A 19190-nucleotide genomic window follows, 5' to 3' on the forward strand; every position below is an offset into this window, starting at 1 on the left:
ATGAATAAAGAACAATTATATTCATGTATGAATGAAGAAAATTTATATTTATGTATGAATAAGGAAGATTTATATTCATGTATGAATAAAGAACAATTATATTCATGTATGAATAAAGAACAATTATATTCATGTATGAATAAAGAACAATTATATTCATGTATGAATGAAGAACAATTATATTCATGTGATGTCAAAGAAGGACTGTAAATTAATTTAATTTCGTGAGCTTGAAATTTTGTGGTTTTGTCACAAAAAAACATTTTTGTGTGTTCTTAAATTCGTGAACTGTTTATTTTTCCAAAGGTAAAATGTAGATATTGTGATGCAAAATAATTTTACAGCAGACAACATGAAATTTCATTGGATCTTAAATTCCTGGATTTACATATCCACAAAAATTAATTCCCCACAAATAATAATGATTTTGCAGTCATATAGAGTTTCATCCTTTTGTCTAAAGAGTGATTATTATCTCCTTACATTTCACATGTGAATTACAAAATTCAGCTCATTATAATTATTATTATTATAATTATAACCACAATTATATACGAAGATTATACAAAGATACAATTTATTTCTTAAAAAGTTTTAAATGGCGAAAAATGGATCAGTTAAGAAATATAATTGCTCAATGTATACAACATACAAAAAATGTAAATCATGCTACTGTAGTTGAAGATGAATTCAATTATTGCAAATAATAAGTACAGAACCACATTAATATCTTCTTATGCATTTTAAGGTTTAAACAGCTGACCAACAGATTATAGCCATGTGACCAGTGCAGACAAAGTTCAGCTGGCACGGCAAATATGTGCCGTCTAATCATGTTCTGCACTGTACACTATTCAGTCAGGAAAGATTTTTTTCAAAATTTCCCTAATAATCATAAATGGTCTTGTCCAGATTGAAAGATGGAAAAGTCCATTTAAGATTTTTAAGATGGTAAGAGTTAATTTTGACGTAACAAGTTGAATCAAAGCTACATAGAATCATCGAAACTAACAGATTTTCTTATTTCAAGACATTCTTCATATCACAAGAAAAAACTTCACAGAATGGCAGTCTATTTATTCTATTTGATAGCGTCTGATTTTCATCACGAGATCTCCGCTAGGTATAAATTTCAGATGACTCCATGCCTCAGTGTGTCTCATTTCCGACAAATCCTCTCCGTTTACAGATAAAATTTCATCCCTGGCTTGTAGCACTCCGTCTGCTGGACCTCCTTAAATAGCAAGAATAGGAACGAGTCAATAGCAAAATTAGCAGAAAAATATTAATAGTCTCTAAAAACAGAAAGGAATAATAAATCAATTTTGTTTTAAAGTTTAATTTCTGTCACTTACACAATTTTCTCAGTGTCTATTCTAGGATGGGAGATGGGGGATTCACTCATATTTTTGAGAATTCTCCCCTATTTTTTCAGAATCAGGGGGGAAATTTTACATAGGAAGGAAAAAGATCAACAAATGTAATAAATTCTCAATATTCAATAAAAATTTTCCGTTTTTCAGATCCTAGAATAGACGCTGTTGTTTCTTGCTTGAATTATCAACATGAAATGATGCATCATGGGTAAATATAAATGATGTGAGATGACTTTTTCATCACTTGAGTGAAAGAAATAGAAGAAAAGTGGAGATATCATTTTCCTTCAAGAAATTATTTTAGAAACTAAAATTTTTATTTTGAAATTTAATAATTACTGAGCTCACCGGGTTCAGGGTAAAAAAAATAAAAATTCTCATACTACCTTTGAAGATTCGTTTCACAGAGATCGGCAAATCTCCTTTTGGTGTAGACTTCCCTCCTTGGATAATAAAACCAAGGCCAGTAACTCCCTTGCTGATAACAATTTCCATTATCTCCCCTTCTCCTTCAAGTGCTGGCTCATCACTTGTAGAATACACTAGAAAAATACACACAAACTTTATTATAAATTTGTTATAGTGTAACATCACACTTAAAGCTACATTTAATATATTTCATAACAAGAGCTGTCCGTAAGACAGCGCGCTCGACTTTTTTATTGCTTGCCAATAAAAAAAGTTTTTGCAGTAAAAGGCAATACAAGAATCTCTGTATTTTTAAAGTGAACAATGGCCATGAGTCGATAAAAGGCCTTAATTTTTAAAACAAATCCTTGACAGAGTTACCTTCTCTTGCGTACAGATGGGGGTAATGATGTGAAATAGCATTAAAAGTTTCAAAGCAATATCTCAAAGGGTTAAGGCAATAAGTGGATTTTACCCATATTCAATGTATTTTCTAAGTCAAAAAGGGGCATAATTCTGTCAAAAAACCTTGACAGAGTTATGTCCTCTTGTCTGTTGATGAAGGTCGTGATGGTAAACAAGTATGGTCAGTTTCAAAGCAATACCTCCAATGGTTTTGAAATAAAGTGAGGTGGTACAAAAAACTTAACCAAGCTCAATACACTTTCTAAGTCAAAAAAGGGCCATAATTCTGTCAAAAACCTTGACAGAGTTATGTACTCTTGTCTGTAGATGGAGGTTATGATGGTGAACAAGTATGGTAAGTTTCAAAGCCATACTTGTAATACTTCTGAAATAAAGTGGGGTGGTACGAAAAACTTAACCAAGGTGTGACGCCAACGCCGACGCCGGGGCGAGTAGGATAGCTCCCCTTTTCATAGAAAAGTCGAGCTAAAAACTAAATAGCGACATTTCATTAATAAATTGGGTTTTATATCGACTCCAGGTCTTATTTTGGTGTCCAGACAACCAAAATGAGTTTTATTAGTATATAAATGGGTAACCTCATTGTGGCGAAATGGGAAGTACAATTTCTGTTTGCATGAGAAACTCCGCCTTCGGATCATCCTTACATCAATTTTAAATCAACAAACATGACTATAAGTAGCAGTCCTAATTTAACGGTATATTTCCGCATTGTTTTCATACAAATTTAATCTTTTTACAAGATGATTACTTTCACTGAACAGATTTACAATAAAAATGTTAAAAAGATTAATGAAACTGTAGAATGTTTGATTTTTGACGGCAAAATATTTTTACATACATGTATTTATTTAATGTAGCTTTAATGGAGAAAACTTAATTTTGTGTGCATGAAATTTCGTGGTTATGTACCAAAGAACTTTTTCGTGGGTTCTTAAATTTGTGGATTGTTAATGTAAAAACTTATCATGTTTATGTAAATAATTCAATTCAAAATAATCTTACAGCAGAAGAAATGAAATTTTGTTGGATTTTTGTGGACTGATCTATCCACGAAAAATTAATTCCCAATGAATAATAATGATTTTGCAGCATATCACAAGTCTGTTTTAGACTTATGTTACCCAGTAAGGACTGATATTTTGTCTGATTTTACTTCTTGTACGTTTAATGTTATGCACTTGTCAATTGAAACAACAGCCCCTCCATCCCGGGGAAATGGCAGGGAATAAATATGTTGCTTTTTTGAATCCCCAGTAAAAGCAATGCACTGTAGAAACATCCAGATGATGAAATATCACCACTAAAAGCCTGGCACTACAATTTTGACACATCCTTGGCCATTTTGGAGTGGTAACAAAACAACCACAATTATCCATCAATTAAGGGAAAGCCATAAGGTAAAATCTCTGCTCAATTTCCATAACCTTCCTAGGGGCAGCCCTTCGTTGTGACAGCGTGGGGTGTGGCTACAATAGACTGGTACATAACCACTATGCATTTCAATTTAATCTTTATTGATTCATGTATATAATTATATTTATGCTACTTAAACTTTTTGGATTTCATGAACATGTACAAATACTACTGAACTGTGACACAATTTGAAACTTCTTAAAAAAGTCAAAATTAACAGTGTTAATACAAAAGAACTTAAAAAATGTTAAAACTTAGTATTCCCATCAATGTCTCTTCCTTTATCAAATGAAAAGACAAATGCAGAGCTTGCAAGTGTTCTTATACAACTGTTTTTTGTTGTTTTTTTTCCAAAGAATTTAATACACCTTGTAAAAAATACTGAAACGAAATAGATGTAAACCAGTTTCAAACTTCATTATATTCCTGAGTTATCAAGTAAGAAAAATCTGCACAAGTGAGTTTAAATCTAAATGTACTTACTTCTTATCATTTTGTCTATCTCAGGGCTACATTTTCCACGTCCCAGGTCCTCTGTTTCACTCAGTATTCTATCCACTCTGGATGCAAACTTTGTTTCGGATCTTGGACTGTCGGAGTCTGACCTTGGACTATGTAACTCTAATCTTGGACTTGTTGGTTCTTTTTTACCAGATTCTTTTGATTCAGAAGCTTCCTCAAAAACTTTATCATAATGACCATTTACTTTCCTACGAGTAGCTTTATTTGATTCTATTTCACATTGCACATCTTTTTCAATATCAGCATTTTCTTTTTCACATGTATTAGTCAGAAGGTCAGCTTTATATACAATTTCATTATTAGTGTTTGCTGCAATAATTGCCTCTTTATTGTTTTCTTCTTCAGCTGCAATATCAGCAACTTTGTCTATTATATTATTATTTGCCTCACTAACATTATCAAACACTTTTGAATTCTCTTCATCCAGAGACATTTCAAGCTTTGAATACATATAAATCACTTTATGTACACTAAGTTCATCACTTTCATCACCATTTGCAGGACTAATGTTAACAGCTTCTTCAAATGTATCATCTTCCTGACCTCTTGTATCTTCTATAACCTGTGGCACAGAAGAATCAGAATGAATATCATTATTTAAAGTGACTGAATTATTTTCAACTTCTGCATTATCACAAATACAATTTTGCTCAACATCAGTATCTTTTAATTCTGAGACATAAGTTGCAGCTGAATCCAATGAAGTGCTGATATATATATGTACAACATCTATTAATTCACCCACTTCCTTTTCTCCTTCTACTGGTTTGTTTTCTAAGGTACCTTCACTGCTGTGATCCGAATCTGGATAAAGAGCTAGATCTACAACTGTAGTCTGGGCTGTGTCTACAACAGGGATTTCTGTATCTGGTATTGGAGGCGGACCTTCAGGTAGAGTTGGAGCCTGTGTCTCCAGGACTTGAATATCATCAAATGAGGGAGGAGGAGATGTTGGCATTGGAGGTGCTTCACTTGGAAGTTCAGGAGCATCATCTGAATCCTCTTCAGCTTCTTCATCTTTGGTTGTTACCTTTTCAAAATCTGATGGTTTTATTGAAGAAATGACACCAGTCACAATGTTTGCAGCTAATGTTTTCAAATGATCCATATCAAGACCACCATCACCCGTTTCATTTTTAGTATTTTCCTCATTGTCTTCTTCTTCTTCAAAGTCTGACTCATATTCCGCAGCTTTAATTTGCTCATGTAAACTTGGCTTGGCAGTAAAGTCAGTTTCTTCTTCTTCCACAATCTGTTCAGGGATATTTTCACCATCTACATCACATTCATTGAAATCGTTGTATGATGAGGCATTACTGCTGGAACTAAATGTGCGTGACCTGTTGCTTAGAAGTGAAACATCTACTTGTGAACTTTCTAAGTCTTTTCCTAAATCGTTTAGTTTTTCTACAGCTTCACTAATAACATTATCATCAGTTTCATTTGTTTTTGATAGTGAATGTTCATTCATGCAATTTGTGTCAAGAACTTGGGATTTTAAGTTATCTATATTGTCACTTTGAGTAGGTGAGTTTGTGCCATTTACAACATCAGGTTCTTGTGATTCAGTGTCACTTACAACATTTAAATTACCTTTTATCTCACTTTGTTTAGCTGGAACATTTAAATCTGCTGAGGAAACCATCCCGGCTGTCCATTTAGTTTTATTACCACCTTCTACGACATCGTAATTCACTGACCCTGGTAAAATATTGTTACTACCAGGTTTAGGTGAATTCTCATTTGTTGCATTGATGGATACAAACAATTCAGCTTCAATTGGTTTGGAGAGATCATTGACTGGGCTATCAATTTGCTTGCTTTGATTTGTTTGTGGTTTTGGTGCCACAGAAGGTGGTGACACAACTTCTTGTTGCCTTGGTGACACAACAGGAGATTCTGTAGATGATGATGTTGAGGATGGTCTCTGGTGCTGGAATATTGTAGTCTGACCTTTATCTAGCCTTGGTGATGCACTTGGTGACCTTGACTCTACAACTGGTGACCTTGACTCTACAACTGGTGACCTTGACTCTACAACTGGCGACCTTGACTCTACAACTGGTGACCTTGACTCTACAACTGGTGACCTTGGCTCTACAACTGGTGACCTTGACTCTACAACTGGCGACCTTGACTCTACAACTGGTGACCTTGGCTCTACAACTGGTGACCTTGGCTCTACAACTGGTGACCTTGACTCTACAACTGGTGACCTTGGCTCTACAACTGGCGACATTGACTCTACAACTGGTGACCTTGACTCTACAACTGGTGACCTTGGCTCTACAACTGGTGACCTTGGCTCTACAACTGGCGACCTTGACTCTACAACTGGTGACCTTGGCTCTACAACTGGTGACACCAATACTGTAGGACGTCTAACTGGTTTTGGAGCTACAGGGGGTGGTGACTTTACCTGTCTTTGTTGACTTGGTATAACTCTTGGAGCAGGAACTGGTTGACTTGACAACAATGTTGAAGCATTTGGATTGGTTGTAATTGTTGATTGCCTTGGTGTTGACAAGGGAGATGATTGGCGAGGTGATAACTTGGATCTTTCTGTGTTTGAAGGTGGAAGTGACTGGCGAGCTGCAAGCACTGGCCTCTCCACTTGTGCATCTCCTGTAACATAAAATTTAGATCCATCATGATATTTACAGAGATATTTTAAATTATTACATTTATATACATTTTGGTATCCAAACATTTTAAACAACAAAAAGCAACATAACAACAAGAAGATACAGTTGTTGTTTTACATGAAAAAATGGATATGTATCATTAAGTTATGATTGATTTTATATACTTTACCCCATATATAGAAACACACCATTAGATTAATGTTAATTTTATAGCTCAATATATTGATGGTAAAATTGTGGTGATAAATAAAAACCATAAATTCTCCCATAATTTGCACATAATATGCAAATTGCTAAATGGATTTTTTTTATGTTTTTTTTTTCAAACTTTTTCAGATACAATGTATTTCACTTTATTGCTTTCTTTGCTCAACTAAGCAAGTGCTGTTTATTATCTATACAAAAAGATCCTATGAGATTAAAATTTGCCATTTCCAGAAATACCATAATATTAATTTATTAGAGTAAATATTTTGTCAGGCTTACAAATCTCACAAATTAAGTGATTTAAAATAGCCCAAAGCATTCATTATTCACAGATACTAAATGCAACTTGTCTAATTGTCTTATTTGCAGCAATTTCTCTTCTAGGTTTGTAAAGGGGTAAATATCTAAATGGTAAAATAAGCAACTTTTTATAATTTTTCAATGTTTCCTTTGGAATGTGAATACTTATACATATATAATTTTATTTTTTTAATCAAAAATATGTTCTCTTAAGTCCCAAGACCTTAAAAGATTTATTTTTCTCATCTGAAAGCATGCGGCTTTAAATTTAGAATAACAATCATACCAGAACTTTCAGCATTTTGGTCAGGGATGACGGCAGATGCAACAATCTTGGACAGTCCCCGTGGTAACAGCCTTAATATCTGCTGAACTTTGCCGTTAGTTAATCCAGTGAGCTGGGTACCATTGATTGACAGAATGTAATCTCCTACTCTGTAAATAGATACAGACATTGAAAAATAAAAATATCAGTTAGATATAAATCATATCACTGAGTGAGATTATAGAAGTTTGGTCCCTGATCAAAATTTTTAAAAGATATATTGTCATTAAGCTCAATTTTTTTTTTTTTTTTTTGTGAATATGAACTGTATCTTTAAGTAATTTTGTTACAGAATATCTTCACTTGCACTTTATGCTGCTAATAAAATATTTAAAAATCTCACTCAAAGGTAACATATAAGATATATTCATTAAAAACAAACATTTATCATAATCTTAGACTTGAAATATTAGAATCACAATGTCTGAATGGTTAACATATCTGATAGCTGGCTCTGAGAATTCAAGCCCCATCAGGAGAAATGCTGTTTTCCTCAGACAATAATCTTTGTTCTCATTGTTTAGAACTGGTTGGCTGAAGGAACAAATTACAGACTGTGTCTAAGTTATAATAAGCCAACAGTATACATGGATAAATAGCTTCCTAAACAATCAAACTAAAATAATATATTCTATGTAATCTAGACTAATATTTTCTGGTTTAGTAGGTCAGGAGACAATGTTTTTATGTACTAAATAAAAACATTTGTTGGTATATTGCTTATTCATCATAGAGAAATTACTTATTCATATTTATTAAAAACAGGACTGGTTTTCTAAATATAAATATATTCCTCTCATTTATGGCTCCTTCCTCAAATACCATTTCGATCCACATTTAAATCAAAATTACTTACAAGTATTTGACCAACAACCTCAAGGAGGAAATATCAAAGATAAAACCATTATAGAGTTGCCTTATATATGACCATTACTGTCAACAAGAGCTTGCATATGCATATAATGCTTAGGTCTGTTAAGAATTTTAAATCATAAAGGAGCATAACTCCAAAAATATTGCTTTCAGAATAATGTCCCTTGTCTAACAACTGCATCTTGTCATGTTAAGCAAGTATTCCAATTTTCATGTTGATAACTTAAAATGTTTGAATGATGAATGGGCTACATTAAAGCAGTTGCAAGATTACAACAATGTTGAAGAAAAAGTCTAATTATTATGATCACTGAGCCGGCGTCTAAAAATTAAGCTATAAGAGTATTTACCATGGTTAAATGTTGTCTCAAATTAAGAGATCAGATCTTTACATGCTAACTGAGACAATTACAAGTTTATGCCACCAGTAGACATTCAGGCCAGCCTACATTTTTTAACAGTCTGCCTAGACACTAACTGTACAGGGGTTTACTTAAGGTTTTGACTTTCACTTGCCCGAAGGGCAAGTAACTTTGAAAATCTACTTGCCCCCAGGAAAAACAGGTTGCCCGATCTTAAATGTGAAGTTTGTTAAAAATCAAAGCAAAAATTATGGGTTAAAATAAGATTTATTGCAGATCCTATCAACTTATGCCTCAGATAGTAAAATAGTCCTAAATTCCCTACTGCATATGTTTTTTTGCTAATTCACAATAGTCTAGGGGTTGACACAACTTTCTTTGCCAGGGATCCAATAGAAATCCCTGAGATTTAATTTAGAAAAACTCCTAAATGTCGGGGATTCCTCACATCAAAATAGTAAAATGAAAGTGAAGATTAACAATAGTCATGTCCGACATGATCTGTTAAGGCTTATAAAAATTACAGGTAATAATTAGGCCCTATTCCAGATGACTTTTAAAATATATTAACATTCAGATGCTATCACCTTAAAAATATTTATTCCCTAAAACAACATTAAAAAGGAAACAGTACATTGATTGTTAAAATTGTGCTAGGTTTTAAATGTTTATTGTTGATTTCAAACAATGTAAAATATCAAAAATATGTTTGCTTTGTTTGCATTACCAAACTAGTAATGTACCTTTCAAATTTATTTCATTTTTAAAAACAACAAGTTGCTCCAAGTCCATGACAGGATGTGTTATACTCAATTTAAATTGATCTGTCTGATTCCTATCCTCCCTGTTTGTATTAAAATTTATTTGAAGTTTTAACCTATGTCACATCAAAGGGACTCACCCCATGCAGTAATCATACAGTTCAGAGCACTGACTGGTTCAAAGAACTGTCAGACGAAATATACGTCATTTGCTGTATGTTTCACCTAAGGAGGTTTTTTCTGTTTTGGTCGTAAATTAAGCATGACCTAGAATGACCTCAGATAACTTATAGTAACACAATATGCTGTGATTTACCAAAAAGGATTTTAAACATTTTATGGATTATTTTATTCTGTTTATTAATAGGTAAGAATATTTTCAAACATTGCCGTAGGGGAGAAAGGAAAATAAATTAACAACAGTTCAAGACTTATAATTATGATTTTTCGTCAAGATTTGTGTAAAAAAGATTACTGGTGACGAATTTTAAAAAAAATCTATAGGCCTATTGCAAATGAGTTGACGCCAGTTAGTTAAATTTTGACTGTATGAAGAAAACAATAGCGTACAGGATTCAAAGGAGTAGATTTTTACGGCCCGATTTTTCTGTTCTTTCTTGAACCTTGCAGTTGTGTCAGTCTTTATTGACATAACTCATCTTGAATTTTTGTGATTTTATGCTTTTTATTCAGAAAATCAGCTGTTTTCTTTGCCGTGGCTTTTTCTTTAATTGCTGTAGATTTTTTTTCTTTTAAAAATGGGAAAAGTTTCGGAGCCGCCCGCCATTTTGAAAGGAAAGCAAAATGGAAAAAGTTTTTTTTACGTAATTTGATGGGTTGATAGGAGTCCAACTACAATCAGAAACAGTTAAAAATACACTTGTTTGACTGTAATATGAACGGAAAGAAAAGTATTATCGGCAAAGGATATCAAAGCTAATAGAAGGCATAACGAAAATTCACTTGCCCGCCGGGCAATTTGCTTTCAAATTTCACTTGCCCGCAGCGATTTCTACTCGACGCGGGCAAGCGGGCGTCCGCTTAAATAAACCCCTGCTGTACAATTAAACCTAATACCACCCTTAATATTCTATATGGACCTGTTCCACTTTCAATCTAGACTAAACCATTCATCATTTTTCGGGAAAATTTCAAAATATACTGACTGAATAGCAAACAGTGTAGACCCAAGATCAATTGGTACAAAATTTAGATTTCAGAGAGTTCATTCATTAGAAGACGTATGGTAATTTTAATATTCTATATCAACAGTAATATAGCCAATTTTCAAAATGCAAATAGGGAATACTTGCTGGAACAATTTCATTCTCTTCACCTCGGTTTAACATACATAAATAGATCATAAATATGTCAAACTTCTATGCATTAAAACATAGATTCAAGTATCCGCCATTCTCATATATCATTATATCGTCACCTTAGTGCAGTAATGGGTTAAGTCCTTCTAAACTTTATAGAAGTTAACAAGTTATTGCACTAAGGTGACAATATACATTACCAAATTACGTTGTCATATTTCCTTTTAAGGCATGAAATTAAAACTATTTGTTTCTTGGCCTTTTTCCCTAAAACTGTAACCTGCAGAATTTGTGCAATGGATTTGCCCTTATTTGAATTTGGAACAGTCCATTCAAAGTTTATGGGATATAAAAACTGAGCTATAATGTATCAATAGTATAGAGCCTGGTTAGGGTAAGTCTGCTTACCCTATGATACTGGTGGCAAAGGCTAAATCACTTTTGTTTCCAGTAGGGTTTAAAGGACTAATAATTATTCTTAACTTTCCTTAGTGTACTTACATCATTCTTAATGCATTTCCTTAAGGATATGAACGTACAGAAAATGAGTATCAAATATATGTAAAAAAAAATGTAAATTTTCTTACTTGATATTTCCTTCCCTTCCAACTGGTCCATTGGGTAGAATTTCTGTGACCTTGACATGACCTTCAGGAGTCATTACTGTCTTAATTCCAATTCCAAGAATTCCTTTCAAGATGGAAACTTCAAATGGTAATGATTCCATGCGTTTGATTGGATGGTCAGCTTTCTGCGAACCTGGTTTGCTTAGAGACGAAAGTCCTGGTTTTACCCCTATAGAAGTTTTATATTGCACAGGTCTTTTTACACTTGTCTGAGACAAAGATTTCGGATTGAAGCTTAATGGTTTAATTTGAGACAGTGGTTTGATCTGTGGTGTTGGTGCCAGTTTTACTAAATCCTTAGGTTGTGAAGTATTTTTGATTTCTGATGTATTAGATTTAACATCAATTGAAGTCTGGTGAGCAGGTTCTGATGGTTTGTTAACAGTAGACTCCGGTTTAGGTACTCCAATGGTTGTTTTGTATGTTGGAGAATTACCCCCTGATTTATTACTTTTTGGTGATACAGAATCAATATTAGCACTTGATGTAAACTCCAAATTTAATGGAGGAACTGAAATCGGTGACTTATTGACAATATCATATGTGGTCTCAGCATTTTGATCATTTGAGTCTTTTTGTTTTTCAACAGTTATACTTGTTTTTTGCACAGGAACTTCTGTTTCAGGCAATGTTGGAGGTTTTTCTGGTATTTCTGCAGGGACTGCATCTACTTTCATTCGTTTTTTTGGTGTTGGTTTTGTAATTACATCTTTTATTTCTTCAATGGTATCTTGTTTTGGTGGTGAAGCCTCTATACGAGGCTGTTTAGAAAATGATATTTCATCACGGGATGTAGAGATCTGCTCCTGCTTTGGAGGAGACATTTCAACTGGTGCAACGTCCTTTCCAGCAACCTTTATCACAGAACTGAACACAGACTTGGCTCTATCTTTAGCTTCTGATTTTTCTATTTTATCTATAACATCTGGGTCTTTATTTTTAGCACCAGCTTTTAATGCATTGATAACATTTATCACATTTGCTAATTGTTTTGTGTTATCTTTCTTCACCTCTTTAGGTGTAATTATTTCTTCCTTAACTCCAACATGTTCACTATCACCTGCATTGACACGTATAATATTCCTCTTTGGTTTTGGGAGAGTTGGCGGAGGTACTTTTTTCTCGATTTTTATTTCTATATTTTCAATATCATTTCTCGGTGAAGGGGCTCTGTCCACGAAGGTTTCTGGAAGCTTAAAGTTTCGTTTAGCACTCACCGGTACAATGACATCATCATCCTCTTTTTCATCACTATCACTAGGAATTTGTAGTCTAACTTTTCTTTTCACTCTTACTGGCACAATAACATCATCTTCGTTTTGTTCTTCATTACGTCCATGTGAAATAGGAATCACAACTTTTCTATCAATTTTAACTGGTTTTATTACTTGAGTTTCTCCATTAATCCTATTTAAAATTTTATTTATTCTTTCATTTTCTGATAGCTTAGTTTTAAATGTCCAATTACTGTCAGAACCAGAACTATTTTCATTTCTATTTCCTTCAATACTAACAGTTACATCATTTTCCAAATATTTGTCGGTATTATTCATCATAGGTGGGGGAGGCATATCAGGTAAATCTGGAGCATCTTCTGGTGCATCTTGTTCAGGAAAACTGTCCGGTTCATCGTCCGACTCCATATAATATCCATAATTTCCTTGCTCATTCTTTGCAATCTCTTTAGCAATATTTTCAGCCACAGCATTTTCATTTACATATTCAGGATTATCAAGTTCACCATCTCCATTTGGAACATTATCCCCTAATTTCAATCTTGCCTCAAATTTAGCCGACTCAGGAAGATTTTCATACTCCATATCTAGAGCATCTTTAAGCATAGCTTCACTATTATGATCCATTGTGTTATCAGAATGTTCAAAACTTGTTATGCAATAAGCTGGAGAGTCAGTTTTTTCTCTTGAATGATCAGGCTCAAACTGTGATATCAACACTGTGCCATTGTCATAGCTAGTTACAACTTGTAAAATCTGGTTATTTTGAATATCTTCAAACTCATCAATACTTTCATCACCAGAATGAACACAAATTCCTTGTTCTTGCAAAACAATATCAAATGGTGCAGTCAATTCTGAATTAAAGGCTAGATGTGCATCATGATCATTTTCAAAATGCTCCACATCAGATGAAAGGTTTTTAAGACTATCTAAATTTGACTTGGCCTTACGTGAAAAAATTCTTTGGTCATGAACAGGTTGGATTTCTACTGATGAATTACTTTCGTTTATGAAATCATCAATATATGTTACAGGATTTTCTTCACTGTCAATATAATGGCTGTCGGAAAATTCTGCAGGAGGCGGCACTGCGATACCTTCGTTATCTGAATTTTCACTCACTTGGTCTATTTCAGATTGCGTAAGAGTTCTATTTGACCCTACACTCAACTTATCTATATCTGATGGAGGGTTGACCCTATTTTCTTCTCGATCAGATTTATTTTGGAACACTTCCTGGGTTTCTGAATCAGAGTATTCACTTATATTGCTATCTTCATAAAGTGGGTTGTACCTAGTCTCTTCAGTATCACTGACCAAAATATTTTGACCAACACTTTCTGATGGATAGTTATATGGCAAATTTAAATGTGATGAGTCACTTTCACTAGGAACTTGCTGTCGTTTTGTATAAGATGCTACACTTAATTTATCAATTTCAGTGTTTGGAATTGGTGACCTTGGACTAATATGCCCAGAGTCAAACCTTGGACTTTGAGACTGTCTTGAATAAAATGATGAACTCAAAGAAACGGTATCAATATCTGTCTTTGGTACTGGTGACCTTGGACTAATTTGATCGAGGTCAGACCTTGGTATTGGTGACCTTGGACTAATTTGATCAAGGTCAGATCTTGGAACTGGTGATCTTGGACTTTTCTTCTCACGGTCACTCACAGGCACCGAGTTTTGCGAACTTACACTTGTTACACTAATAGCATCAATATCACTTTTTAAAATATTCTGCCCTAATTCTGAAGCTTTCAGGTCCTTTTCAAATTTTGGCACTATTTTGTATTGCTTTAGGTCAGTTTTCTTCTTACTGTCTTGTTTGTTTGGAATATGATATGGGGATGTATCTATTTTATTTAGATCAACTATTTTAATATTTTCAGTCTCAACAATATCCACATTTCTAGGAGAAAGGTCACTTTCAGGTCCTGTCGTTTCCTCTTCTAAAGTATTTAACGGTGCTTGATATGCTAATCTAACACTATTACTCACAAACACTTCATTTGCTTCAACTTCCGGAATATCCGCTAACCGACCACTTCTAGAATATTCGTCCTCACTAACAGTTAAATAATCTTCGCTTTCACTTGTTACAACAACATCTACGTTACGATCGTAACTTTGTGACTTTAAACTATACTGCGAAGGATCAAATGATGGTAATTTTGAATAACTATTAGTTCCGTTATTCACCGTTACAGATATTTCCATAGACGATCCATTATACACTGGTCGAACTACTTCAAAGTCTAGAGTTCCACTACTGCTTGCCGATTTAATGATATCCAAACATTGACTCTGTTTTAAAGCCCGCAAGCTGGTTCCATTACACTTTATCAGTCGGTCACCGACCTGAAGTTCATCCGAATGAGCAGCTGAACCACTTGGAAGAATTCTTTTGATCTGAAAATATAAAACACAGAATATTAAACCAACCTTCTAAATATTTTTCGTTACTCAATCATAACGGCTTATTACAAACAAACTCATTATTGGCAATAGCATTTACAAGTTTAAAATATAATTTAATATTATCCGTGTTTCATACATGTATAAATTAATATTTTACACTTAATTCAAATTCATTTAATCACATTCAGCTTTATTCATATGCACTGAAAATAATGTAAATATTATCCACTCCTAACTACCACTCTTAACATCGGCAAATTTATAAATGGTAATAAAGTGCAATTATGATATTTTAAGTTTTCATAAATTCACACTCAATTTTGAAGCTCCGTCTGCCTCTGAAACACTGGCTATATTGTTTCACAAATATTTCCACACATACAAAAATAAATACCATCAGACATTCAAACTATTGTTTTATCTCTCACCTCATCGTGAGTCCACTTAAAAGTTTTAGTAAAATGAAAACTTTAAATTTTTTCATTTTGTTGTTAACATTTTTGTAAAAAGATATAATTACAAAAAAAAAATTTCAACAAATTTTATTATGTAGTAGTATAGTGTTCTTCTACAGATAACAACTGTTATTTGGAGACAAGTGAACCATTGTTCAATCTATGAAGACTTTATGACAGAGGTACTAAATAACGATTTAATCCATTTTGAAATATCAGGTCTTCATATGGAGGAAAGAAAAGTCCATACATTAAATAAAGAACTTTTGGCAGACGCCAATTTTTTTGTCTAGACGTATGGTTCTCACTGAAATGTCACAGAAGTTATATCATAATCTGTATTACCAATCTTTCAAATCATACATTAAGTAAAGATAAAAAACCTTGTTCTATTCATATAACCTTATAAAAGTATGTCCTTCATTGAGAATTGTATTTTAAACTAACTCCCTGTTTTCAATCTGGATCTATGATTTAAACATTTTGCTCCTACCTCTAGTCAATTCAAATCAAAGACGACACAAACAGAATCAAATTTCTTGGTTTTCTGTCTTAAAAAAACAAACTATTTTGCACATATAAATAATGTCTTTAAAATATTTTTTGACCCGACCTAGTATCATTCCCAAATTGAAAATCCGTAAATTGAAAATATATTGCCAATATATTGCCCGAAAAACATTGTGATACACACCAATAACATTTCAACAAACATAATCAATGTCAATGTTTGAGGGATCATATGTCATGTTTTGATGAATAGAATAAACATGATAGTTTCAATCAAACATTTCAATAGGTCTTTAATCATTGCAAAGTCATTACAGTATATAGTGAAATAGCATTTTATTAATGTTTTGGGAGTCCATGCTTCAGTGGTTATGACGGTTGATGTCTATTTTGCAACAGTGTTTCCCCTTATAGCATTGAATTTACTCTCCCTTGAGTTACTCGTAGACAAAGATATCAGACTTTAATGTAATTTCAAGGAATTATCCATGACCAATGAAATTGAAGGTTACATGTGTCCAAAAAAGGGGGGTTACTCTTTTATACTTTGCACAACTATCAGACACCAGCGATGTAAAGTCACATTCAGTGACACTTGATAAAAAATTCAAATCATGCAGAATAAATCATTATGAAAGCAGGTTATACATTTTTAGAGAACTCAGAAGTTCTTCTGATGGGTCAATTATCTCAAGGCGACAACAGTTACTTCAGTGTTCGAAATTAGCAGTAGTCCTATAGCCCAAGACTACTAAATTTCTCCTCGGGCTACCAACTTTTCACAGTAACAAGCCCGACCAGGCTATTGCATTTTCAGAGGCAATATAAAAAACTGATTTGAACAAATGAATCGTGCTAGTGAAATGTCTATTGGGCTAGTGAATATTCCAATCTGGTAGCCCGACCAGCCTAGTCGATTCAACTCCTAATTTCTTACACTGTTACTTATCCTCAATTTTATCATATTTATGCTTTCATTCACCCATAAAAATTCATCCAATAAAAAGCAGAAAAAAACTAACATGATTTTACATAGTCATTGAACATTTTGCACCAATATTTTCAGTGTTAAATCATTCCTTATTTAATCTCTATTGTTGATTCAACTGATCTATTAACTAAATATTTTTAGACAAATGTATTCCTTTTATCAGTTATGTCAGTGAAAAATGACAGTGTTTTCACATGTTTACAAGTTGACATAGCTGAATCACGGGGAAACATGATTGAAGGGACATGATGTTTGTCCTCGAACACCTTCCCAACATCATGTTATCGCCCGCAAACACTCTCATTATGAAGTTTAAAATTGTGTCGAATAAAGTTTTAGGAATATGCCAGTCTGGTTCAAGTTGAGGTCTTTTTTCTTGACCTTAGAATTTTTAGTTTCGGCAGAGTTTGACATTGACCTTGGGACTTTGAAAGGATATTACGTTCATTTGAAATGTAATGTAAAAATGATCTCGATTTTTTTAACATGCAAAAGGGAAGTAACTCTTTTAAAAGACACTGATTCTCTGACCAGCTAAATCAAAGAGAAAGGGAAGTAACTCATTAAGTATGATTAACTATCTAAAAATTAATGATTGGATTATACATAAGTGATATTATTATACAATAAATGTTCGCAATTATCATAGATATGAATATATTGTACATAATTATACAATTCATTTTCTAAAAATATCACAATCTGCCTTTTAAATGCACTGTAGGATATGCAACTTTATATGAAATAGATACATTTCAACTGCTTACAAATGACATTCTGTTTCTCCATTTTAATAAGGCTAAGGTTAAACCACAAATAAATTCAAGGTCATATTCTGCCTAATTCTTTTTTAATTCAGGTAAAGGAAATCATCCGATTTTGTCAATGAAAAAAACAACACACAACATTGTACACTGATCAGATTTCTGTCACTTTTAAAAATAATTACAGACCATTTTTTGTAAAGTATCAGTTAAATTGTTATCATTATTAATCAGCAAAAGGCAGTTAAAACCTCAAATAGCCTTCAGACATTAAAACACATAATGATGAAAAGGTATTCAAGGTTAAATATGATTGAAAGAAAAAATGTTCACATGTATATTCTGTAATACTTTTAATTGTATCATATCAGTACCAAATCTCACATCCAACCTAATGATAATCTCAAAACCTTTCATTCATGGGCAGAGCTGGTTATTTTTCACTACAAGTGACCATGGTGTCATCAGCAAGAGTGCACAAAAGCTTCTGGCAGGTATGTCTATGAAAGGAATGCGGTAGATAATGATGGTAAACTACATACTTGGAAATCTCCATATAGCATAGTAGTAAGTAGCTTTTTTATTACCATAGTCTACAATGAAGGTCAGAAATTTTGGGTAAAATACATGAACTCGTGCTTTAAAACCCAAATGGTTAGAGAGGGTAGGGTAAAAAATACAGAATTAACTCTAAGAAAATAGAATAAACCCAATAGATCACAAATCACCCAATATATACAAAATGTTATTTGTAGCCCTGTTCTACTATGTATTTAACTAAAAATTCATAAAATTTACACGTACTGATCCAAACTAATTTGCACTGGCCATGGGCCACCAGGCCAGTGCTAAATTCGATGACTGCATAGGATATGATATTTACAATGAATTTTAATACTCAGTTTTGCTAAATATTACCTTTATAAATCCTGTAAATACAACGTTAACATTTACTAATTGTGCAAATGAAAAATAAAATGAAACCAGGTAGATCTACAATGTACCTGCCAGGGCCATTTTTCCTTCTATAACAGGGGCCGGTATGGGGCTGCTTCCCCAAAGAAAATTTCTTTAAAATCATGCAGTTTTCCCCAAAAATTGAATTTACATCAAGTTTTTTCTTCCCCTTTTGCAAATATACCGTGTGATTTTTCCCCAAAATTAAGGGCTGGGCAGCTTCCCCAACCTGTGAAAAAAAGCCCTGCTGAGGCTGCATCCTAGGGTAGTCCAGATTGCAATTTG

At 33.3% G+C, this 19190-nt stretch overlaps 1 protein-coding gene across 6 annotated transcripts in view; it reads right to left on the minus strand.

The window, feature by feature from the left end:
• Positions 1-997: 997 nt before the first annotated feature.
• LOC132759471 (uncharacterized) overlaps positions 998-19190 on the minus strand; it is a 53627-nt gene continuing 35434 nt past the window's right edge. For all 6 annotated transcript variants that reach the window (XM_060751239.1, XM_060751240.1, XM_060751243.1 and 3 more), the window contains 5 exons: positions 11528-15219; positions 7587-7735; positions 4110-6773; positions 1763-1918; positions 998-1234 (listed from right to left, as the gene is read on the minus strand). In XM_060751239.1, the coding sequence (XP_060607222.1) occupies positions 1077-1234; positions 1763-1918; positions 4110-6773; positions 7587-7735; positions 11528-15219 (6819 nt within the window). In that variant the 3' untranslated portion in view covers positions 998-1076. The remainder of the gene's footprint in view (positions 1235-1762; positions 1919-4109; positions 6774-7586; positions 7736-11527; positions 15220-19190) is intronic.

This window comes from Ruditapes philippinarum, unplaced genomic scaffold, assembly GCF_026571515.1.
Source record: "Ruditapes philippinarum isolate M1 unplaced genomic scaffold, ASM2657151v2 ctg93_1_1_1_1, whole genome shotgun sequence".
In the NCBI taxonomy this organism is placed as follows: Eukaryota; Metazoa; Mollusca; class Bivalvia; order Venerida; family Veneridae; genus Ruditapes; species Ruditapes philippinarum.